The following is a 26,069-nucleotide window of genomic DNA, read 5'->3' on the forward strand; positions in this document are numbered from 1 at the left end:
ACTCTATAATGCTGACCTCTGAATACTGTCCAACTGTACGTACTGATACTGCAGTACTACTCTATAATGCTGACCTCAGAATACTGTCCAACTGTACGTACTGATACTGCAGTACTACTCTATAACGCTGACCTCCGAATACTGTCCAACTGTACGTACCGATACTGCAGTACTACTCTATAATGCTGACCTCTGAATACTGTCCAACTGTACGTACTGATACTGCAGTACTACTCTATAACGCTGACCTCCGAATACTGTCCAACTGTACGTACCGATACTGCAGTACTACTCTATAATGCTGACCTCTGAATACTGTCCAACTGTACGTACCGATACTGCAGTACTACTCTATAATGCTCACCTCCGAATACTGTCCAACTGTGCGTACTGATACTGCAGTACTACTCTATAATGCTGACCTCTGAATACTGTCCAACTGTACGTACTGATACTGCAGTACTACTCTATAATGCTCACCTCTGAATACTGTCCAACTGTACGTACTGATACTGCAGTACTACTCTATAATGCTGACCTCTGAATACTGTCCAACTGTACGTACTGATACTGCAGTACTACTCTATAATGCTCACCTCTGAATACTGTCCAACTGTACGTACCGATACTGCAGTACTACTCTATAATGCTGACCTCTGAATACTGTCCAACTGTACGTACTGATACTGCAGTACTACTCTATAACGCTGACCTCCGAATACTGTCCAACTGTACGTACCGATACTGCAGTACTACTCTATAATGCTGACCTCCGAATACTGTCCAACTGTATGTACTGATACTGCAGTACTACTCTATAATGCTGACCTCTGAATACTGTCCAACTGTACGTACCGATACTGCAGTACTACTCTATAATGCTGACCTCCGAATACTGTCCAACTGTACGTACCGATACTGCAGTACTACTCTATAATGCTGACCTCTGAATACTGTCCAACTGTACGTACCGATACTGCAGTACTACTCTATAATGCTGACCTCCGAATACTGTCCAACTGTGCGTACTGATACTGCAGTACTACTCTATAATGCTGACCTCTGAATACTGTCCAACTGTACGTACTGATACTGCAGTACTACTCTATAATGCTCACCTCTGAATACTGTCCAACTGTACGTACTGATACTGCAGTACTACTCTATAATGCTGACCTCTGAATACTGTCCAACTGTACGTACTGATACTGCAGTACTACTCTATAATGCTCACCTCTGAATACTGTCCAACTGTACGTACTGATACTGCAGTACTACTCTATAATGCTCACCTCTGAATACTGTCCAACTGTACGTACTGATACTGCAGTACTACTCTATAATGCTGACCTTCGAATACTGTCCAACTGTGCGTACTGATACTGCAGTACTACTGTATTGCTGCTGTTCTACTCTAAAATGCCAACCTGTGAATACTGTACAATGTTACTAATACTGCAGTACTGTTGTAATGTACATATCATTTATGTTCTGTACTTTACATTACCCTCTCTCTCTCTACCCGTCTCTCTCTCTCTACCCTTCTCCAGCTCTCCTGTCTCAGGTTGCCGTCCTGGCAGTGGTTCTGGTTCTGGTTGTCCTCGCCGTCGTGTTCCTCATTATCCTCATCCTCCTCTGGAGAAAAGTCAGTTTCAGTATAGCAGTATTATCATTAACTGCAGTTTTAGTAGTACTGTAGTAGCTCTGTAGGAGTATTAGTAGTAGTACTTTTCAGCACCACTCTGACATGAGTTAGCAGCATTTTCTGGTTGCCATGACTACGTGTATCTCTCGCCGTCTCTTCCTGTTTGTAGAAACCTCGTTATGAAGTTCGTTGGAAGGTGATCGAGTCTGTTAGTGCTGACGGACAGCAGTACACCTACGTCGACCCTGCCCACCTGCCCTACAGCTCCACCTGGGAAGTACCACGAGACAGCGTAGTACTAGGTGATACTGTGAGAACATTCGGTGCTAGGTAATACTCTGAGAATCCTTATTTAATCCTAAAGTCTTTCTCTCTGTCTCCAGGTCAGGTGTTGGGTTCAGGTGCATTCGGTCGTGTCGTAGAGGCAACCGTCTCCGGTCTGCTTCACTCTCATTCTACAACTAAAGTGGCTGTCAAGATGGTCAACCGTGCGTAGCTGCCTGCCTGTCTGTCTGTCTGTCTGTCTGTCTGTCTGTCGAACTGATTGATTATTGACTTATTTCAGTCCTGAAATCAATAACACTGAACTTGTGTGTGTGTTCAGCCAACAGCGGTGCAGCTCAGTCTCTGATGTCAGAGTTGAAGGTTATGGTTCATCTCGGTCCTCATGTGAATGTCGTCAACCTGCTGGGAGCGTGCACGAGAGGAGGTGTGCACTTTAATCCTGATTTCATCCTGATTTCATTCTGATCTCCTCCTGATTTCATTCTGACCTCCTCCTGATTTCATCCTGATTTCATTCTGATCTCCTCCTGATCTCCTCCTGATCTCCTACTGATGTCATCCTGATTTCATTCTGATCTCCTCCTGATTTCATCCTGATTTCATCCTGATTTCATCCTGATCTCCTCCTGATCTCCTCCTGATGTCATCCTGATTTCATCCTGATTTCATCCTGATTTCATCCTGATTTCATCCTGATCTCCTCCTGATCTCCTACTGATGTCATCCTGATTTCATCCTGATCTCCTCCTGATCTCCTACTGATGTCATCCTGATTTCATCCTGATTTCATCCTGATTTCATCCTGATCTCCTCCTGATCTCCTACTGATGTCATCCTGATTTCATCCTGATCTCCTCCTGATCTCCTACTGATGTCATCCTGATTTCATCCTGATGTCATCCTGATTTCATCCTGATCTCCTCCTGATCTCCTACTGATGTCATCCTGATTTCATCCTGATCTCCTCCTGATCTCCTACTGATGTCATCCTGATTTCATCCTGATTTCATCCTGATTTCATCCTGATCTCCTCCTGATCTCCTACTGATGTCATCCTGATTTCCTTACACAGTTACACAGTGCAAGAGATCGGACAGAATTCACAGTTATGCTTTTACTGTTTGTGCTGTAATATGTTGACAGAGCACATCACTGTGATACAGTAAAGAAAAAGACGACAGCAGGGCATTACGGAAACAATTACATAGTTAGAAATGTAAACACGATAAACATGTTCCTGTCTATTAGGCCAAAGACTCTCATCCTCATGACAACAGATTTCTTTATGAATTCGGGGCACATTTACAAAATAAAAGTCTAATAGACATGTATTGAAAATATGATGATGATGTGGAGGTTATACACATTATCTCACAAAATTGACTACACCTCTCACTTAGTGGAAAACTCACTTTTGTTGCCAGCGATTTAGACATTAATGGCTGTGTGAGTTACACTGATATACAAGCTGTAGAATCACTACTTTACGTTGTGTAGTGTCATTTCTTCAGTGTTGTCACATAAAAGATATAATCAAACATTTAAAAAAAATGTGAGGGCTGTACTCACTTTAGTGAGATACTGTAGGTTTTACAATTTCACTTCTGATCTGAGAAATGTACCAAAGCCACTGAGAAAAACTGTAATGCCAAACATCGCCACAGGTAATCCAGGGATAGGACTACAGACACCAAGGATTCTTTACAGATTTTATGATTGAAAATGAATCTGTAGACAATTAGTTAAAACTTTGTTGCTGTTTTGCTCACACTGCAAAATATGTACTTTCTTAGACTGTCACCATGGTGACCTGAGGGTGCAGGAACGGGAGCACGCAGTATGTCATTCAGCAATTGGAACAGCAGCGGACTTGATGATGACCGGACCTGTTAGAGGCGGGACCTCACATCTCCGAAAACACCGTAGCAATTTTTTTAATTGGCTCTGTCTTGAGAAATCAACCACATAATTGGAGTTTAAACAACTCTATTTCCGCATTAAAAAACTCTTAAAACTACTGTATGAGACACGAGAACAGCAGTATTATAAGTTACAGTTGTGAGTTTTCTCGTCCGACATTTCCGCATTCTGCATTCTGGGATATCTGGTGATCTGAAGTCCACACAAGTCACCACCGATGCAGGCTCGGTAAAACGGACGGAGCGAGAACACATCCGGGGATTTGACTGCACCTGGCTAGATACGGAACTTTGAATTGGAACGGTACTCGGGCTGCAACTGATGATGTTTCACAAGAACACATGAACACAAGTACAGACAAGAATGCAGATTGAGAAACAGCTAATGACACCAGGGGCAGAACAACTTCTAAATTAAACAGGAACTACGGTACAAAGAGTAGGAAAGAGTAGGAGATAACAAGACACATGTGAGCTTAATCAGACAATCAGGGAGCACGCAGACAGGAAGCCACACAAGAGAATGACACCAGGGGCAGAACAACTTCAAAATAAAAAAGGAAGTACAGGAAACATAAAACACAAGAAACATGGCTGAAGGCTGAACAGATGAAGAGGTGACATGAACCAATATGGGGGGGATTGAAATAAAAGGAGATAATGTGACACAGGTGAGCTTTATCAGACAATCGGGAAGCACACAGACAGGAAGCAAACCAAGACAACGACACCAGGGGCAGAACAACTTCAAAATAAAACAAGATGTACAGGTAAAACAATGAACAGGGCTGAAGGCTAAACAGGTGAAGAGGTGGAATATATTAATATGGAGGGATTGAAAGAGTAGGAGATAATGAGACACAGGTGAGCTTAATCAGACAATCAGGGAGCACAAAGACAGGAAGCAACTCAAGACAACGACACCAGGGGCAGAACAACTTCAAAATAAAACAGGAAGTATAGGAAACAGATAACACATACACCAACATCCTACAACCATGACAGTGACACCTCCAAGAAACGGCTCCTATAGAAAGCCCAACATCCAAAACACAAGTTCCACCAAAACAAACCAGTGTGGTTGGAGTGGGGGGTTGTTCAGGGAGCTGGAGAGGAGGACAGGTGAGAAAATGGGGTGACACTAACTTTCTGTCTGCTTTCTCAGGTCCTGTCTACCTGATCACTGAGTTCTGTCGTCATGGAGACCTGGTGAACTACCTGCAGAGGAACAAACACACCTTCTTACAGAGAGACAGACACAACAAGAGGTCACACACACACACAAACGCACAGACTGTATTATACCCCCCCTCCCCTTAGGTCAGTGGTGCTTTATTGGCAGGAAACAGATGTTTACGTTGCCAAAACAAGTGTGAAATAATAAAAACTTATTGATAGAATATATAGATAGATAGATAGATAGATAGAAAATATAGACTTGCAGTTAAGAACTACAAATAGAAACACTGAGGACTACAAAATAGAAACACTGTAGAATATCTCATGAATGTAACCCCCCCCCCCCCCCTGTATTGAGTGTGAGTGTCTCTCGCCCCACAGTGAGAGTGACGGAGGGTACATGGATATGAATAAGGAGGAAAACGCTCAGTACGTCGCCATGAAGGAGCTCAACTACGCCGTCATTGAACCTGCAGTGTACGAGATGCCATACAAACCACCAGGTGACACATGTATATAAGTACTGCATAATGTTGTTATGGAAGCTGGTTATGCTGGGAAAAATAATTTTAAATGATTCTGGTCTTGTAATGTAATGTAATAATATAGCTGAATAAGTAACTGACGAGCTTGAATTAAATGGAAAATACTGACAATATGATAAAATATACATTTGGGTAAGTCATATGAACAATGTAGTATATATTATCACTTACTTTCATTATTAGGAGGTGAAATAAATTATTTTTAAAAAATGATGGCGCAATGGATAAGATTATGCCTTTGGTGTGACAGGCCTGGGTTCGATCCCCCATTGTGTCCTTGAGCAAGACACTTCACCCCTTGTTGCTCCAGAGGCATGCGACCTCTGACATATATAGCAATTGTAAGTCACTTTGCATAAAAGTGTCAGCTAAATGAATAAATGTAAATTCTGAGTTTGAAAGGTTGGTAGCTAAATTTGAAACTAACTTTATTCTATGAAGTCAGAATTTACTCAAACATTTCAATTTATCATCAGGATGTTACTATTCATTATATATGACCCAAAGTCAGAATTAGTATTTAACACTGTTGAGGTCAAATAACAATTAGTCATATTTAAATAAAAAGTCATAATTTCAAATAAATTATTTGAAATATTAATTTGAATGATTATCTATGAACCTGCATGTTGTTGTCTTTCAGACCATCAGGAGGCGTCTCTCCTCCTCAGCGACTCTCCTCTCCTCACTCTCAATGACCTCCTCAGCTTCTCCTTCCAGGTCTCTCAGGCCATGGACTTCCTCTCCTCCAGAAACGTACGATGCCTCATCAATACATCAGTGACACATGCCTGTAGATACGCCACAGTTAGCTTCAGTGTCCAGATACTTGAATAAAGATGTTCATGTCCTGTTGCGTGTTCATTCACCTGTCATGCTGCGTGTTCATTCACCTGCCGTGTTCAACAGTGTGTCCACAGAGACCTGGCAGCGAGGAACGTCCTGGTCTGTGAGGGGAAGCTTGTGAAGATCTGCGACTTTGGGCTGGCCAGAGATCTGACGAAGGACCAGGACTACATCGCCAGAGGAAATGTAAGATTTCCAGATCTTTATTAACAAAATTAGTTTTCATTACTAGACTGACCTAAAAAAAATTGTGAATCCCTTCTTTAATTTCTATTTCTTTTTTCTGACAAATGTTCTAATTAAGCGTCTGTTAAATGCCCTAAATTTAAATGTATATTTATCTTTTCTAGAGCTTTCTGCCGGTGAAGTGGATGGCTCCAGAGAGTATCTTCCAGAACATTTACAGCTCTCAGAGTGATGTGTGGTCCTACGGAGTCTTACTGTGGGAGATCTTCTCTCTGGGTAAAGAAGTCTAAACCAGTAAATGTCTACACACGCCAGTCTGTCCAACACACACCAGTCTGTCCTGTATACGTCTACACACACCAGTCTGTCCGGTATACGTCTACACACACCAGTCTGTCCGACACACACCAGTCTGTCCTGTATACGTCTACACACACCAGTCTGTCCGGTATACGTCTACACACACCAGTCTGTCCGACACACACCAGTCTGTCCGACACACACCAGTCTGTCCGGTATACGTCTACACACACCAGTCTGTCCGGTATACATCTACACACACCAGTCTGTCCGGTATATGTCTACACACACCAGTCTGTCCGACACACACCAGTCTGTCCGACACACACCAGTCTGTCCGACACACACCAGTCTGTCCGGTATACGTCTACACACACCAGTCTGTCCGGTATACATCTACACACACCAGTCTGTCCGGTATACGTCTACACACACCAGTCTGTCCGACACACACCAGTCTGTCCGGTATACGTCTACACACACCAGTCTGTCCGGTAAACATCTACACACACCAGTCTGTCCGGTAAACGTCTACACACACCAGTCTGTCCGACACACACCAGTCTGTCCGGTATACGTCTACACACACCAGTCTGTCCGGTATACATCTACACACACCAGTCTGTCCGGTATACGTCTACACACACCAGTCTGTCCGACACACACCAGTCTGTCCTGTATACGTCTACACACACCAGTCTGTCCGGTAAACATCTACACACACCAGTCTGTCCGACACACACCAGTCTGTCCGGTATATGTCTACACACACCAGTCTGTCCGGTAAACGTCTACACACACCAGTCTGTCCGACACACACCAGTCTGTCCGGTATATGTCTAAACACACCAGTCTGTCCGGTAAACGTCTACACACACCAGTCTGTCCGGTATACGTCTACACACACCAGTCTGTCCGGTAAACGTCTACACACACCCGTCTGTCCCGTATATGTCTACACACACCAGTCTATCCGGTAAACGTCTACACACACCAGTCTGTCCGGTAAACGTCTACACACACCAGTCTATCCGGTATATGTCTACACACACCAGTCTGTCCGACACACACCAGTCTGTCCGACACACACCAGTCTGTCCGGTATACGTCTACACACACCAGTCTGTCCGGTAAACGTCTGAACACAACAGTCTTTCCCGTATACGTCTACACACACCCGTCTGTCCCGTATATGTCTACACACACCAGTCTATCCGGTAAACGTCTACACACACCAGTCTATCCGGTATATGTCTACACACACCAGTCTGTCCGACACACACCAGTCTGTCCGACACACACCAGTCTGTCCGACACACACCCGTCTGTCCGACACACACCAGTCTGTCCGACACACACCAGTCTGTCCGACACACACCCGTCTGTCCGACACACACCCGTCTGTCCCATGTACGCCTACACACCAGTCTTTTCTGTATACATCTACACACACCAGTCTGTCCCGTATATGTCTACACACACCAGTATTTTGTGTGTTTTGTCCCAGGTGACAGCCCTTACCCCGACCTCCCTATGACGCACGAGTTTTACTCTGCTCTGAAGAAAGGATACAGGATGAGCCAACCTGACCGCGCTCCTGACAACATGTAAGACATATATTACACACCTTTTACACATTTGACCCTTTTTAAACACCTTTAACATGTTTCACACATGGAACACACATGATTTACCGAGTTTTTAAACACGCTTTATATGCTTTGACACATTTTACAGATTTCTGCATGTGCTACACATATTTCACACTTTTACATATTTAACACACAATTTTCACAGATTGTATTTACTTTTACACATTTTACACACGTTTTACTTACTGTTAACTTGTGTTTTACAAATGTTATTTATGTTTAGCACATTTTCCAGACTTTAAACAGCTTTCACAAATTTTACATGTTTTACACACCATTAACATGTTGTACACATGTTCCATACACTTTCACACATGGAACACACATGTTTTACACATGTTATCTCCAGCTGCACACAGGTGAATGTATATGGAAGTCTCTCTGATATCTTCACTATCTTGTTTCTTTTTTAAATGTCGACATTTGTCCAGGTCTCCATTTCGAAAAAACCTCCTGGCAAAAGTTGAATCAACCAATAAGCTTGCTTGGTTTGAGTAGTCTATATTTTATAGGTGTGCACTTTGGCTCCTCTGTGAGCCTCTATGGCCTAAAATTACCCATAACACCCCTCTCTGCGTTGGTCTGCTGAGACTTCCAAATGTATCCTCAGGGAGCACATTTCCAATCTTTTAATGTCTGATATCAGACTGCGGCTCCCCTCTGAGAGTTTGTGTTCTATCTTCAGTTTTGATCTGATGAAACTGTGCTGGGAGAAGAAACCTCAGTCCAGACCTTCTTTCTCCTCATTGGTCGTCTCCATGGGCAACATGTTGAGTGAAGACTACAAAAAGGTACCTCTTCACTTCTTTATTATTAATCCAGCTTGAGTCTCTGTGAGAGAACACAACGATCTAAAACTCACAATAATAAGCTCCATTACATGAAGTCAGACCTGTTACTGATCACTGCTTCCTAACCTGTTTATATTTTAAATTTAAAGACATCTTTTTATGATGCCCATGTCTAAAATGCACATAGTGCATGTGTTATACTGTGCATATAGCAATGTATATTTACAGTTACTCTAAATGGTTATTGATTGCTTTAAGTAAAGTAATGCAGTTCCTGAGGAATAGGCAGATATAAGACATTAGAAGCTGGCTGTAAGTCATTATATGTGGTCTTTGTTTCCTTTAAGTAAGGTGGAAAAATCAGTGTTTCCTCCTGGTTTTTGCTTTGGGCTTATATTGAGTCTCTGAGTCTCTACCTGTCCTCTGAGTCTCTACCTGTACTCTTTATCTCTACCTGTCCTCTGAGTCCCTACCTGTCCTCTGAGTCTCTACCTGTACTCTTTATCTCTACCTGTCCTCTGAGTCCCTACCTTTCCTCTGAGTCCCTACCTGTCCTCTGAGTCTCTACCTGTACTCTTTATCTCTACCTGTCCTCTGAGTCCCTACCTTTCCTCTGAGTCCCTACCTGTCCTCTCTATCTCTACCTGTCCTCTGAGTCCCTACCTTTCCTCTGAGTCCCTACCTGTCCTCCCTATCACTACCTGTCCTCTGAGTCTCTACCTGTCCTCTCAGTCTCTACCTGTCCTCTTTATCTCTACCTGTACTCTGAGTCCCTACCTTTCCTCTGAGTCCCTACCTGTCCTCTCTATCTCTACCTGTCCTCTCAGTCTCTACCTGTCCTCTTTATCTCTACCTGTACTCTGAGTCTCTACCTGTCCTCTCAGTCTCTACCTGTCCTCTTTATCTCTACCTGTACTCTGAGTCCCTACCTTTCCTCTGAGTCCCTACCTGTCCTCTCTATCTCTACCTGTCCTCTCAGTCTCTACCTGTCCTCTTTATCTCTACCTGTACTCTGAGTCTCTACCTGTCCTCTGAGTCCCTACCTGTCCTCTGAGTCCCTACCTGTCCTCTGTCTCTACCTGCTCTCTTAGTCCCTACCTGTCCTCTGAGTCTCTACCTGTCCTCTGAGTCTCTACCTTCCTCTATATCTCTACCTGTCCTCTGAGTCTCTACCTGTCCTCTGAGTCTCTACCTTCCTCTATATCTCTACCTGTCCTCTGAGACTCTACCTGTCCTCTGAGTCTCTACCTTCCTCTATATCTCTACCTGTCCTCTGAGTCCCTACCTGTCCTCTGAGTCTCTACCTGTCCTCTGAGTCTCTACCTTCCTCTATATCTCTACCTGTCCTCTGAGTCTCTACCTGTCCTCTGAGTCCCTACCTGTCCTCTGAGTCCCTACCTGTCCTCTGTCACCCTGGCAGCAGAGTCTCATTAGAACCAAACCCACGTTCTAACTGGGACTGTGTCAGTTATGGTTGTCATTGTGTTTCAGCGTTACCTGCAGGTTACTGAGAACTTCCTGAAAGGTGAAAATCCGGCATTTGTTCGATGCAGACTGAGTCCGTCCACAGCTGCTGGAGATCAGGCTGACGAAGAGCCGGACAGAAACGGTGAGACTCGCTAACATTTACACAGAAGATCAATACAGGAGCTGAACTCACCAGGTCTTCTGTTCAACACCCCCACTGCTGTGTTTACAGACAGCCCCGCCCCCCAGGTGAACGTTCCCCTGCTGGAGGCGGAGTCAAAGGAGGAAGGCCCCTCCCGCGGCACTTACATCATTCCCATCCATGACATCACCATAGAAACCAGCAGCGGCGCTGCGCTGGACGCAGTCAGGTACGAACATCCAAGAGTTTCCTTGATAACATTTTAACTCAACAAATATCCATCGTTCATCATCCAAAACCACTCATCTTGAGAGGAACGCGGGGGGTTGGAGCTGATCCCAGCTGACTCAAGAGGCGGGTCACGCCTGGACAGGTATTAGAGCCACCTGGTAACCTGCTTAACTGAAGGACAAGCTGCTGCAGCTGCTGATAAACCATAATCATGAAATGAACAGCATCACACACATCTGGATCAGTAACCTGGATTTCAAGTCATTTAAAGACACTCACACTGCCACCTGCTGGTGGGGAGAAGAAACAGCTTCACTAAAATCCAACGAAGGTTAAAATGAAGGGCAACTGGACTTGGTTGAAGATACTGGAAGACGTTTCGTCCCTCATCCAAAGGACTTCTTCAGTTCTGACTGACTGGCAGGGAAACTCAGCTATTTAACCTCAGTGGGGTCGTTGGCCCGGGTCATCGATACCGCTGGTTCGTTAGTGTTCCTTGTTGCTGTGACAACAGTCATTACGGTCGTTAAGACTACCTGTGGCCAAGACTGAACGACCATCGTTGGTATCTTCACCTGAGGCCAATAGGTTACGTTTGTTGAGTTTCCTGGGAAGTGATGAAAGGACAGCATTGTAAGTGGGGGATAAGTGGTGGCGTAGACCCCCTCCCCTGTTCAATGACGGCTTCTCCACCCTGGTGTAGATGCTTCCTTGACACCTCTTTCAAACCATCCATCTTCTCTGTCTAAAATGTGCACCTGGTGGTCCTCAAACGACTGTCCACTGTCCTTCGGATGTAAGTAGACAGCAGAGTCTTGACCTGAGGAGTTGGCCCTTCTGTGTTGAGCCATGCGTTTGTGTAGTGGTTGTTTAGTCTCCCCAATATACAGGTCTGTGCATTCCTCACTGCATTGGACCGCATACACTAGATTGCTTTTCTTGTGTTTGGGTGTGCGGTCTTTGGGGTGTACCAGCATCTGTCTTAGTGTGTTCTTGGGTTTAAAAAACACAGGGATGTTGTGTTTGTTGAAAATCCTCCTGAGTTTCTCTGATACTCCAGACACGCATGGAATCACAATGTTGTTGCGTTTGACCTTCTTTTCCTCCTCCCCTGTAGTTTTGTTCTTCTTGGATCTTGTGGCTGTTTTCACAAAGATCCATTTAGGGTCTCCACAGGCTGTAAGTGCCCCCTTCAGGTGGTTCTGTTCCTTCTCTCTGGCTTGGGCGCTTGTTGGTATGTTTTCCGCTCTGTGGTGTAGTGTTCTCATGACCCCTAGCTTGTGCTCCAGTGGGTGGTGGGAATCGAAGTGGTCTGTGTGTAAACAAAACTACAGGGGAGGAAAAGAAGGTCAAACGCAACAATATTGTGATTCCATACGTGTCTGGAGCATCAGAGAAACTCAGGAGGATTTTCAACAAACACAACATCCCTGTGTTTTTTAAACCCAAGAACACACTAAGACAGATGCTGGTACACCCCAAAGACCGCACACCCAAACACAAGAAAAGCAATCTAGTGTATGCGGTCCAATGCAGTGAGGAATGCACAGACCTGTATATTGGGGAGACTAAACAACCACTACACAAACGCATGGCTCAACACAGAAGGGCCAACTCCTCAGGTCAAGACTCTGCTGTCTACTTACATCCGAAGGACAGTGGACAGTCGTTTGAGGACCACCAGGTGCACATTTTAGACAGAGAAGATGGATGGTTTGAAAGAGGTGTCAAGGAAGCATCTACACCAGGGTGGAGAAGCCGTCCGTCATTGAACAGGGGAGGGGGTCTACGCCACCACTTATCCCCCACTTACAATGCTGTCCTTTCATCACTTCCCAGGAAACTCAACAAACGTAACCTATTGGCCTCAGGTGAAGATACCAACGATGGTCGTTCAGTCTTGGCCACAGGTAGTCTTAACGACTGTAACGACTGTCGTCACAGCAACCAGGAACACTAACGAACCAGCGGTATCGATGACCCGGGCCAACGACCCCACTGAGGTTAAATAGCTGAGTTTCCCTGCCAGTCAGTCAGAACTGAAGAAGTCCTTTGGATGAGGGACGAAACGTCTTCCAGTAGCTTCAACCAAGTCCAGTTGCCCTTGATTTTAACCTTCGTTGGATAACTATGACCTGGATGACTGAGAATCTTCATAGACAGCTTCACTAAAACAACGGCTAAATCAAAATCAGTGCTGACAGGAACAGCTGTGCACACAATAGTTTGGGTTAAAATAACTTTATTACTTACAAGACTTAAACTACGTAAATTTGGTTATGCCACTTATGTAACTTACATGATATCACTGAAAGGAACCCATGTGGATTTTTTGTTTCACACTGGAAACGAACACCCGTCTCCTGGGTAAATGTCCAGTTTCGGTCCCACCTGTCATCCCAAACTCCTACGGTCATTCATAGAGGTACTTTTAGAGTTGAACTGTAGGCGCTTTTTGACCAAAAGTACCAGGAACTTTTAAGTCCCTAGATCTCTTTTCAAGGAACTAAAAGGTTCCTTCAGTCCTTTTTCCTTCAACTTTTTGTGTGGGAGTTAAATGAAGAGACACGCGATAAAGTTTGTTGCACATTTAATAACAAACTGGATAAAACCATCAAGTTCTTAAAATAACTCCAGCTCAGAGAAAGAAACACAAAAAGAAAATGGCGACAGTTTGGAAAGTTATTACAACATTTCCAGCAACAAGAGCTGTATGACAGGTAATAGTTGTGATAATGGTTTTATTTATATAGCGCTTTTCATAAAGAGCAGGTCTAGACCGTACTCTGTGATGATATTTACAGAAGCCCAACAATTCCCACCAAGAGCAGCACTAGGAGACAGAGGCAGAAACCTCGAGCAGAACCATGGCTCAGGGTGGGCGCCCGTAATGGGGCCATGTGTGTTGGTACCAGACGCTGGCAGGCGAGACAAAGCGTAGGTGTTTGACATTCTGGGAAAGAGAACGACCTGTTTTATTTGAGATTCTTGTGATCAAAGAGTGAACCTGAAGACGACTCAGTTGGTTTCTCTGAACAGTTATGATAGAGCAAGGACGTTTTCCAGACAAACAAATAATCAGAAACAAATGACTTTCTATGATGATGATGATGATGATGGCTTCTCTCCTCTGCAGCCCTTTACTGTCAGAGTCTTTGGACACACCAGGAGCACAGGAAGTGACATCATCCGAGGACAGACAGGAAGCTGAGGAGCCTCCTCAGATATCCTGCAGACCTGAGGAAGAGGGGAACTTCCTGTGAATGGTTCTCCTGCCAGGTGCAGCAGAGGGCTGGATAACACTGATAAAACATGACATCATCAACAGGTTCTGCTCAGCAAGGCAGGCACTGAGGTTTTTTTTTACCCAAATGCCTGACTACAAGGCTGTGGAAGGAAACTTGCTTTAAAGCTATGAGAAGCCGCTTAGGCCAAAATAGAATACTTTGCACGCTCATACATACAGACATACTATCATGTGTATGTATGTGTGGGGGGTGGGAGGGTGTAATCTGTAGTACAGGTGGATAACGCTCTTGCCATTGGTGGGGAAGACACGACTTGGGTTCGAGTCCCACTTAGTGCCAGTGTCATTTCTCTTCATGCAAGAGTTCTGGAGATTATGGGGACATGATAATGAGTAAATGTACATGGAAGAGGAAAGTTCTTGCCTGTTTGTTAAGTAGGTAAAATTATGTTAGCTATCTAACTATAATTCTTATCTCTGTGTGTTTGCTTATGCAAAGCGAGAGCGTTATCCACTGTACTACGGATCCCATCTTCCCACCCCTCAAACATACATACATACATACTTTCCTCGCGCATATATACATACTTACTCATGAAAGTATGAATGTATTTGCAAGCAGGTATTCAATTTTGGCCTTGGCGGCTTCTCATATAACGTGGTATTTTTAATCAAACACGGTTTAGAAATTGTGTTTGCCTCAGGAAAACTGGAAACAGAAATATTATTCCTGTTGAGATGAAACAGAGTTCAGAGTGTGCAAGTGTACAGCAGGGCCTGAATCAGATTTATAACTTTATAATATTCAACTTCATACTCTTCATTTACTCACATTATTCAGAATTGTCTGTATTATACTTGGTATTATCTACTTTGTGTTTATTCAAACGGCTTTATTCAAATAAATTTCAAAATAAAATCCAGCAGTCTGTCTGTTTTTAAATGAAACTGACTTAATATTTATTTATTTATAAAGTGTTTATAACTGTTCAGAATCAGAAAGAGCTTTATTGGCAAGCAGTATTTTCACGTACAGGGAATTTTCTATGGTGATAGACAAACATAAATAAATGTAAAAATATCTATAGAATAAACAGATGTGCACGTTAATTCAGTTCAATTCAAATTAGCTTTATTGGCATGAATGTATAACAACAATATTGCCAAAGCATCATGCAAGTCATAAAAGAATAATAGAACTATGAGTGTAAAGGAAAAAACAACATGATTCCCCTTCGAGGGAACTCGAACTGCGTCGGTTACGACACTATGGGAACGCCTCTAGGCGAAGCAGGTCTGAACGTGAATGAAATCACTCCAATCCTATTGGCTTGTTGCTAGAATGGTAAGGTGTGACGGAATAACCGGAGGAGTATAAAGCACACCTGTACACACTCATCATTAGCTTTTTTCTATTCAGCAGGCGCTCTGTATGTTGTTTGAAGAAAGCTCCAGTCCTACGAGCAGTATGTCTTACCTGAAGAAGAAGTCTACCAGCATGTCCGGCAACCAGATGTACAGAAGGTGTGTTTTTTTTTCTTGCCCTCGGTACATCACGGATGGAGATTCTCATGAGATGTGTGTCTCATGTTTGGGGATGGAGCATGTCAGGGCAGCTCTCGAGGGGGCTGCCTGCGCCCGTTGCGAAGCCCTTTCCGTGCGGGTACTGAGGTACAGCATGGCTGTCTTTTCCGAGGATGGCCGGATGTGTTTTCCCCGTGGCGTGGGCCCTGCGGCCGCTGAGGCGGCCCGGCGGCTTCACTCATGGGGTTCACAGCGTGATCTATCGGAGGATTTCGGGACGGCTGAGGCTTTTTCCCGACCTTCATCCGCTGGCTCCGACGCTTCATTTCCTCGTTCGGGAGCCCGTTCTCGGCTTCTCCCGCTCGCGGTTTGGATCCGGAGACGCTGCAGCAATCCGACTCCGAGGAGACGGACGTGCTCAGCGCAGTGGACGATGACTTCCGGGTGTCGGGGCGGCGTCATCTGGCGGCGCCCGACTATGACGTGCTGCTGGAGGTGGTGACTAGAGCCGTGGCTAAGCTCAACATCAACTGGCCAAAGGAGCAGACACCACAGGCTAATAGTAAGCTTGATGAAAGGTTTCTTAAGCACCACACGCCACCTCCACGCCGGTCTCTGCCATTCTTTCCTGATTTACATGATGAACTGAGTAATCATGGGGCAGACCCTTCTCTACACGGCTTTCCACACCCCGATCACTGAACTACAGTAATGTGATGGGGGTTAGGGACCGTGGTTATGGGAGGATGCCTCGGGTGGAGGATGTGCTTGCGAGCTATCTCTCCCCTCGACTTGCGTCCTCCCTGGAGAAGCCGGCGTTACCATCCAAACCATGTCGCACCACATCCACGCTCGTGGGGAAGGCGTACATGGCAGCGGGCCAGGCAGGTGCGAGCTTGCACACCATGGCGGTGCTTCAAGCCTACCAAGCCAACCTGCTACAGGAGATGGTTCAGAGGGGGGGTCCCTCTGAGGAAGATCTGGCGGAGCTTCGCAGAACCACGGAGCATTAGACGCAGAAAGGGCGAGGCGTTCCGCCAGTACCTCCCTCGCCGGTCTGGACCCAAGGCAGCTGAGGTTGCCAGGCGTAGGTCCCTTCCCTCTACGAGCTCCTACGGAGAGGAGAGGAAGCAGAGTGTCGCTTCTCGGGGGCCTCCCCGAGGAGCTGGGGCAGCGAGACGGCGCTCTCACCCTCAGCCGTCTGAGAGACGCGATCTGAGGACCGTCATCCAGTCCCGACGGAGCTCAGGGAAGACCGGGGTAGGGGAGTCTTTCTCCCCTCCTGCACCCCCCCCCCCCCCCCCCCCCCCCGGAGGCTGACCGAGGTCCCCTCCGCCGTGGCAACAGGTGATGTTATCCCGCCGTTTACACGTTCAGGACGCACCTGCCACCATCGAGTCCATGCCGTACTGCCTGCCCCGAGGGTCTGCAGTCAGGCGTGTCCCGACTCACTCAGCGTGGATCTTCGGCGGCTCCCCCCTGCCGTTCTGGGGCTTCAGGGGTCCACCAGAAGATCACACGAGACACCGACCACCAGCCCTGAGGGGCTGGTTCCGTTGGCAGACTTTGCAGAGGCTTGGCGGAAGGAGGACGGAGGGCTGCGTGCCCTATTTTGGATCTGCGGGTTCTAACCGGTCTCTGAGGAGACAATTCAGGTTCAAGATGCTCATCATCCCCGCCATCATGACGCACATCCAATCTGAGGATTGGTTCGTCACGATAGATCTAAAGGACGCCTATTTCCAGGTCTCCATCTGTCCTTCTCACAGGAAGTTCCTGAGGTTTGCCTTCGGGGGTGTGGCTTACCAGTATCGGGATCTTCCATTCGGCCTGGCACTTCCCCTTGCACATTCACCAAGTGTATGGATGCAGCACTGGCCCCGCTGAGGCTCCAGGGCATCCGGATTTCAACTTCATCGACGACTGGCTCATCCTAGTCTCGAGAGTTGGCGTTCGGCATCGAGATGACGTTCTGGCTCATCTGCGGCGTTTAGGGCTGAGGCTCAACGCAAAGAAGAGCGTGCTGGCGCCCACCCAACAGACTACGTTCCTAGGGGTTGTATGGGATTCGACAACGATGCGGGCACAATTGTCTCCGGCACGTGTCGACACCATATTGGCTGCCATAAAAGGGATGAAGTTAGGCCACGGCATCACTATGAAACACTTTCAACGAGTGTTGGGTCTCCTGGCGGCTGCGTCCAGCATAATACCATCTGGACTGCTGCACATGAGACCCCTGCAGTGGTGGCTAAGGAACAAGGGTTTTTCCCTGAGGGGAAATCCTCTCCGTCTGATTTGGGTTACGCACAAGTGTCTTCGTTCCCTATCAGTTTGGAAGGAAACTTGGTTCCTGTCCCAGGGGCCCGTGCTGGGAGGGTCCTGTCGCGGGCTGGTTATTTCGACAGACGCCTCCCTCACGGGCTGGGGCGCGGTCATGGACGGCCGCTTTGCAAGGGGATCCTGGCAGGTGCATCAATCCGAGTGGCATATCAACTGTCTCGAGATGTTGGCGGTGTTCCAGGCTCTAAGGAGTTTCCTGCCCGATCTCCAAGGCCACCACGTCCTGGTTCGTTCCGAAGAGAACAACACAGCGGTGGTGGCCTATCTGAATCACCAGGGCGCTCTGCGCTCGCGCCCTCTGGACAGACTGGCGCGTCAGATCCTCCTGTGGTCCCAGCAGAGGTTACTATCGCTCAGGGCGATGTATCTCGCAGAATCAGGGAGCAGACCTGCTGTCGAGGCAGGGGCTGAGGCCCGGGGAATGGAGACTTCACCCCGAAGTGGTGGAGCTCTTGTGCGAAGAGTTCGGCCCCATAGACGTGGATCTGTTTGCGTCTCAAGAGACTACGCACTGCCCGCTATGGTTTCTCTCGTTCCTCCAGCCCCGTTGGGTCTGGACGCCATGGTACATTCGTGGCCGAGGCTACGTCTGTACGCTTTTCCCCCAGTCGCTCTGCTCCCGGGGTTCTGGAGCGGGTCCGCCAGGACAATGTCGGCCTACTGCTCGTAGCCCCGTTCTGGCCAACCCGGGTGTGGTTCTCGGACATCATGTCGCTCCTGGATGGCCCGCCGTGGTCCCAGGCGCAGGGCCGGGTTCTTCACCCTTGCCCTGCCATATGACGACTGTGGGTCTGGCCCCTGAGGGGGCACAGTACCTAGAGGCGGGTCTAACAGCCGGAGCAGTCGAGACCCTCCTGAGCTCCAGGGCCCCGTCCACACGGAGGATGTACGGCCTGAAGTGGAGTGTTTTCTCCACTTGGTGTGTGTAGGGAGCGGTCGGTGGACCCTGTTACCTGCCCGGTGGCTCAGGTACTTGAGTTCCTCCAGGACCGGTTCTCTGCTGGTCTTTCCCCTTCCACCCTCAAGGTGTACGTGGCAGCTATTTTCCACACCCCTCTGAGGGAGGGGTCCTTGGGGAAACTTCCCTTGGTTGTACGTTTCCTCCGTGGTGCCCGGAGGATGAGACCTGCGACTCGGTCCAAGGTTCCCACTTGGGATCTGGCAGTGGTTCTTGGGGCGTTGGCTGAGGCCCCCTTCAAACACCTGGAGTCAGCTGAGGCTAAGCACTTGACCCTCAAGATGGCCTTTCTCCTTGCTATCACCTCTCTGAGGAGGGTGGGGGATCTCCAAGCGCTTTTGGTTTCCCCGCAAAGCCTGGAGTTTGCCCCGGGGAATATTAGGGCTATCCTGCACCCTCGTTCAGGATACATCCCTAAAGTGCCTTCTTGTGCGGCAGGGTCCACAGTGCTGCAGGCATTTCATCCTCCACCTCATGTGACGGCGGAGGACGGGAGACTTCATCTGCTCTGCCCTGTCAGAGCACTGAGTATTTACACTCTGAGGTCCTCCCGTTGGAGGAAGGCTGACCAGCTGCTAGTGTGTTTTGGGTCTCCCAGGGCCGGGCTCCCTGCATCCAAACATACTATTAGCAACTGGATTGTTCAGACTATTTCCCTGGCCTATCAGGTGCGCGGTTTGCCTTCACCTGTGGCTGTGAGGGCTCATTCTACCAGAGGCATGGCGGCCTCTCGAGCCCTCCTTTCCAGGGCCTCTTTGCAGGATGTTTGTTTAGTGGCTGGCTGGGCCACTCCGCACACATTCATTCGGTTTTACAGTCTTGACCTTCCTTCGGCACCTGGCACTCGTGCGCTCTCCTCTTAGTCGTGCCACTTTATTGCACACAGGGGCAGGCGGGGTTTTTGGCACGGTTTAGTGGGTATCTCGTTCCCATAGTGTCGTAACCGACGCAGTTCGAGTTCCCTCGAAGGGGAACGTCTCGGGTTACGTATGTAACCCTGGTTCCCCGAGAAGGGGAACGAGACACTGCGTCGGCCCGCCGCACCTCTCTCCCCGCCTGAAGCGCCTGCTTCATAGTTTAAGCTAATGATGAGTGTGTACAGGTGTGCTTTATACTCCTCCGGTTATTCCGTCACACCTTACCGTTCAAACAACAAGCCAATAGGATTGGAGTGATTTCATTCACGTTCAGACCTGCTTCGCCTAGAGGCGTTCCCATAGTGTCGTAACCGACGCAGTGTCTCGTTCCCCTTCTCGGGGAACCAGGGTTACATACGTAACCCGAGACGTTATTTACACATGCCCTTTAAGACAAGTTAGTTTACTTTGAATATAACCTTTGTTTCAACTCACAGACTAAAGTTCACAAAGTTGACACAACTACATTGTGCTAGTTGTGTCATTGTTTTTTTAGTTGATTGAACTTGTTTCAACTTCATAATTTGAGTTAAAACAAATAATTGTTTTACTTTATCAATGCAAAACTAAGCGACAAACATTTCTGCATTATTCCAACTCAGATTAAATCAATTTAACCACATTTATACTACTACTACTACAAATCCTGTATTTGAGTAAAAGTACAGATACCCTTGCTAAATATTAGTCCACAAAGTTGAAAAAAAGTTGAAGTCTTCAATTTAAATGTCTACTTGAGTGGAAGAACAAAAAAGTATCAAAAATAAAAAGTACTATTAGTACGGTTGGGTTTGTCAGAGGTCGCTGACATGACAAAGAGAATTTAAAAATACAAAAAGCAAACTTTCCTGTGTATTAAACAATTGCATTTATTAGAAGCAGGTTTCAATAATAATTCAAATTACTCAGTTATGTGTTTGTCAGCGGTAGATGAAGTAATCAGATCCTTTCATTAAGTCAAAGTATTGATAAACCCCTGTAAAGTAGTAGAGTAAAAGTTTATACATATAATCAGGAAAATGTACTTAAAGTATTAAAATTAAAAGTACTTGTGACTGTTATATATTAGATTATTAATATTAATAATTCTTTTCATTATTATTTTCTCCATTAATCGATTTTCCAAATTGTGAAAATAGTGAGAAATGCGGTCACAGTTACCCAGAACTCAAAGTGACGCCTTCACAATTCTTGTTTTGCCCAAGCAACCGTACAAAGCTGAAATAATTATTACAATTAAATTTAAATAATTAAAAGGAAAAGCAGCAACTCTTCACATGTGTGAACCATGAAATGTTTTTACATGAAAAACTGTCAAAGTTGTTGACGGTTAATTTCACCGTCAGCCTAATGATCCAGGGTCAGATAAATGCAGTGAAGTAAAAAAGTACAAGATCTCCCTCTGAGCTGGAGTAGAAGGAGAAAGGAAAATACTCAGGTAAAGTAAAAGTACCTCAAAGTTGTACTTAAAGTAAGTGTGCTTCTCTGCTAATCTGATCCCTGCATCATAATTACCAGACAGACAGTAAATGACGTCTGATATCATGAAGTCTGAGCATAAACACAAAGTACAAACAGTGGAAAGAGTCGGAGCGCCTCCTCCGCCTGTGTTTTTCTACTTCCTGTTGTAATGGGGAACAAAGAGAAGTTCAGAAAATGTGCTGAATGTTAAAGAAATGTTTCCTCACACCGAAACTCAAACTGACTCACAGAAGAAAAAGTTCTTCTTCCTCTTTGTCTCCCAAAGTTCAGAAAACTCAAACTGACGGTCAGCAGAAAAAAAAACTCACGGCAGATTCATCTAAATACTCATATTTCATCCTTCAGAGATAATACTGCACATTTTACTGCACTACATGTTTCCGACAGCTTCAGTTACTTTTACCCTCCCAGTGAAAACCTCGTATCTCCGGGTGTTGGTGAACCTGCAGGATGAAGAAAATCCTCCTCCTGAAGAAACTCTTCAAACTGTCCTCGGATCAGCTGGAAAAGAATCATTAAAAAGCTAAAAACTTTTAGAGATTCGTGGTTCTGACAAGACAGCGACGCTACAAACACATGATGACCTTACAGACCATGATGCATTGCTGCAGATTAAACTATGCGAGAGGATCAGAGTCTGAATCTGGTTTATTGCCACATTCATAAAAACTGCTCTGGTGTTTTTGTGCAGAACAATAAACACAGTAAGAGAATAAGAATAAGTAAGAGTCAAGAAGTATAAATGTAAAATAGAATAAATAAATACATAAAAAATACATCTGTTTTTAGAATGAAAGAGCTGAACTTCTGCAGTAAAGCAGGATAATTGAACACGAGGGTCTGTGGGGACCGCCTGGAGACGTTGGCTTCACCTTTCAGCCCCGGAGGTTTCTGCGTGATTGAGACTGATGTGATAATGCTTGTTTATGGGGGGGCGTGAAGGTCAGTGTCAGTCAGGGTCCAGGGGCCTGCAGAGAAGAACAAACTGTTGGTGTGGCATGAAGTTTTGATCCTGATGGACCACAGCCTCCTGTTCAGCTCAGAGTCCTGGAGGCGTACAGGTCCTGGAGGGGTTCAGGTCCTAGAGGCGTACAGGTCCTGGAGGGGTTCAGGTCCTAGAGGCGTACAGGTCCTGGAGGCGTACAGGTCCTGTAGGGGTTCAGGTCCTAGAGGCGTACAGGTCCTGGAGGGGTTCAGGTCCTAGAGGCGTACAGGTCCTGGAGGGGTTCAGGTCCTAGAGGCGTACAGGTCCTGGAGGCGTACAGGTCCTGGAGGGGTTCAGGTCCTAGAGGCGTACAGGTCCTGGAGGGGTTCAGGTCCTAGAGGCGTACAGGTCCTGGAGGGGTTCAGGTCCTGTAGGGGTTCAGGTCCTGGAGGGGTTCAGGTCCTAGAGGCGTACAGGTCCTGGAGGGGTTCAGGTCCTAGAGGCGTACAGGTCCTGGAGGCGTACAGGTCCTGTAGGGGTTCAGGTCCTAGAGGCGTACAGGTCCTGGAGGGGTTCAGGTCCTAGAGGCGTACAGGTCCTGGAGGGGTTCAGGTCCTAGAGGTGTACAGGTCCTGGAGGGGTTCAGGTCCTGTAGGGGTTCAGGTCCTGGAGGGGTTCAGGTCCTGGAGGCGTACAGGTCCTGGAGGGGTTCAGGTCCTGTAGGGGTTCAGGTCCTGTAGGGGTTCAGGTCCTAGAGGCGTACAGGTCCTGGAGGGGTTCAGGTCCTGGAGGCGTACAGGTCCAGAAGAGAAGGAAGATTGCAGCCAATCACCTTCTCTGCAGAGCGAATGATGCGCTGCAGCCTGTCCTTGTCCCTGGCGGTGGCAGCAGCGTACCAGTTGGTGATGGAGGAGGTGAGGATGGACTCAATGATGGCGGTGTAGAAGTGCACCATCATTGTCTTTGGCAGGCTGAACTTCTTCAGCTGACACAGGAAGTTCATCCTCTGCTGGGCCTTCTTGGTGAGGGAGGTGATGTTCAGCTCCCACTTGAGGTCCTGGGAGATGATGGTGCCCAGGAAGCGGAAGGAGTCCACAGTGGTGACTGGGGAGTCACACAGGATGATGGGGGAGGGTGGGGCTGGGCTCTTCCTGAAGTCCATGACCATCTCCACGGTCTTCAGAGCGTTGAGCTCCAGACTGTTCTGGCTGCACCAGGTCCCCAGATGGTCGATCTCTCACCTGTAGGCGGACTCATCCCCACCTGAGATGAGCCCAATGAGGGTGGTGTCATCTGCAAACTTCAGGAGCTTGACAGACTGGTGACTGGAGGTGCAGCTGTTGGTATACAGGGAGAAGAGAAGGGGGGAGAGAACGCAGCCTTGAGGGGAACCGGTGCTGATGGTCCTGGAGTCAGAGACATGTTTTCCCAGCTTCACGTGCTGCTTCCTGTCTGTCAGGAAGTCAGTGAACAGAGGTGGGTAGTTACGAGTTACATGAACTCAAGTATTGCCAGAGTAGTTTTATTAATGCATCCTTCCTCCGTTACTTCTGGACACATTCATCGTACTCCTTTTATTTACTTTTTATTTTATGCATTCATGATCTGTCAGCAGGGCTGGGAGGGTCACTTTAAAAATGTAATCCGGTACAATTACTAATTACTAAAAATCAGTAACGTAAATCTAAGTAATCTGATTACTTTTACTTACTTTTGGATTACTTCAATATCAAATACGCAAATAAAGACAAGAGAGTATCAAAGATGCCTCGTCTGCTCAGTGGATTTTTAGAGAAACATATTTATAAAATATCCAGTTCCCCTGAAATGAAAATCGATATTTAAATGTTTTTAAATGTTTTTGCGCTGGGCCTGTACGTCATGTGACAGGATCTGGACCATCAATGACATAAAATGTTTCTTAGTGTGTGTCATTTCCTGGAAATTTTAAAATGTTGATGAATCATCCAGCTCAGGGGGGCCTGGATTCTTTCTTATGAAGCTGCTGAAAAATAGTGTTTCTGGGACCGGGCACCACTGATTACTGAACAAAAGCACAACTTTATTGACTGATTTTACTGAAACTGGATCGTATTTGATGGAAAATGTTTTTATGGTTTTCGCTCTGATGTTTTCCGGTGTTGTGCCGAATTCTGCCTGCCTGCCGAGAAACGCATGCACCTCTTTTCTCATGAATGGCCGTTATCACCCGCGAGGTGCATGCATTTCATCTCATTAGCTGACTCAGCCCCGGGGTGACAAGAGCCGATCTAGCAAGAAAACCACCTTCCTACTCCATTCCCCGGGGTCAGACCGGCCTCCGTCGGTCTCGGAGACTGTGTGCGGTCCCGGGTCCGGCTGCCGTGTTCACTGTCTGCGTGACGGGGTGGGGCTGTAACCACATTCAGCTACTGGCTACATGCCAATCAATATGTGCAACAAGTCCCTCCCCAGCTTTGTGTTTTTACAGGAAACAGCACACTGAAGTCAAGCCAGCCACCACTTCAAAAACGACAGTCAAGCCAGCCCTTGCGCTGTTTTGCGATGCGTGTTTCTTCTAGGCATTACGGTAACATCGTGTCACAGCACATTTCAAAATAAAAGTGAGCTTCTGCTGAACATAATGCAGTTGATGTGGCAGAAACGATTGAATAAATAAATAAATGCTAGACACCACAAGTATCTAAAGAAAATATTACAGTCTCACAGAAAGCTTACTACATTCAGCCAAGATTCAAACTCATGTAAGAAGAAAACCTTCTGTTTCCACTGATTCATTTCACTTCACGGTGACAGCAGACCACCTCAGGGAGGCCCTCTGTCAATATCAGAGCAATCTGATGTAGTATTCTAAAGTTACAGCCCTCGAAAGTGTCTAATATTTTCACTATTCGCCAAGATTCAAATTGACGTAAAAAGGAAACTTCCTGTTTCCACTGACTCATTTCTACCAACTTTCACACATTTCACATTGGATCTACAAAGGACAAGGTTAAAATTTCAAAGATGATGACCTTTTTCAACAAATGAAGAAAACAACATAGTGCCAGTCTCTGTTTACTGTTACACACACACACACACACACACACACACACACACACACACACACACACCACACACTAGATTTCCATTTCTACAATAAACAAGTCACAAGAACAAAGACTATGACAGTGTCATTGGATTGGACAGATTACCAACATCATTAATTGTTCTAACTGGACAAACTGTGGAGGTGGACAGCCACAAAACAATCATCCTGATAATTCATTGATTTTAATAGAGGTCTCAAGTTTGAGGACCAGTACTTCTATAATAGGCCTACTAGTAGTCGACTGTGTCGGCCTTATATGGATTTTACCCCTTTCTGTCTGTCATCTTGGTCAGCGGGTTGTTCTGTTGTTCGTTTCTAAGCTTCTGTAGGCACAGCCCTCAGGTTCCCTGCTCTTACTACCGTGTTACATTATAGGTCCACTGTTTTATAATTA

General features: G+C 46.4%; 1 protein-coding gene across 2 annotated transcripts in view; it reads left to right on the forward strand.

Moving 5' to 3' along the window:
- The window catches only part of LOC119895825 (platelet-derived growth factor receptor beta-like), a 26,683-nt gene extending 11,325 nt beyond the window's left edge, over positions 1 to 15,358 (forward strand). For both annotated transcript variants that reach the window (XM_038709181.1, XM_038709180.1), the window contains 14 exons: positions 1,551 to 1,645; positions 1,815 to 1,947; positions 2,029 to 2,133; positions 2,250 to 2,354; positions 5,015 to 5,117; positions 5,410 to 5,531; positions 6,217 to 6,329; positions 6,483 to 6,605; positions 6,770 to 6,881; positions 8,413 to 8,512; positions 9,243 to 9,348; positions 10,840 to 10,957; positions 11,048 to 11,186; positions 14,325 to 15,358. In XM_038709181.1, the coding sequence (XP_038565109.1) occupies positions 1,551 to 1,645; positions 1,815 to 1,947; positions 2,029 to 2,133; positions 2,250 to 2,354; positions 5,015 to 5,117; positions 5,410 to 5,531; positions 6,217 to 6,329; positions 6,483 to 6,605; positions 6,770 to 6,881; positions 8,413 to 8,512; positions 9,243 to 9,348; positions 10,840 to 10,957; positions 11,048 to 11,186; positions 14,325 to 14,451 (1,601 nt within the window). In that variant the 3' untranslated portion in view covers positions 14,452 to 15,358. The remainder of the gene's footprint in view (positions 1 to 1,550; positions 1,646 to 1,814; positions 1,948 to 2,028; positions 2,134 to 2,249; positions 2,355 to 5,014; positions 5,118 to 5,409; positions 5,532 to 6,216; positions 6,330 to 6,482; positions 6,606 to 6,769; positions 6,882 to 8,412; positions 8,513 to 9,242; positions 9,349 to 10,839; positions 10,958 to 11,047; positions 11,187 to 14,324) is intronic.
- Positions 15,359 to 26,069: the final 10,711 nt, after the last annotated feature.

This window comes from Micropterus salmoides, unplaced genomic scaffold, assembly GCF_014851395.1.
Source record: "Micropterus salmoides isolate LMB-PRFRI ecotype aquatic unplaced genomic scaffold, ASM1485139v1 Ms_hic_scaffold_9, whole genome shotgun sequence".
NCBI classification, from domain to species: Eukaryota; Metazoa; Chordata; class Actinopteri; order Centrarchiformes; family Centrarchidae; genus Micropterus; species Micropterus salmoides.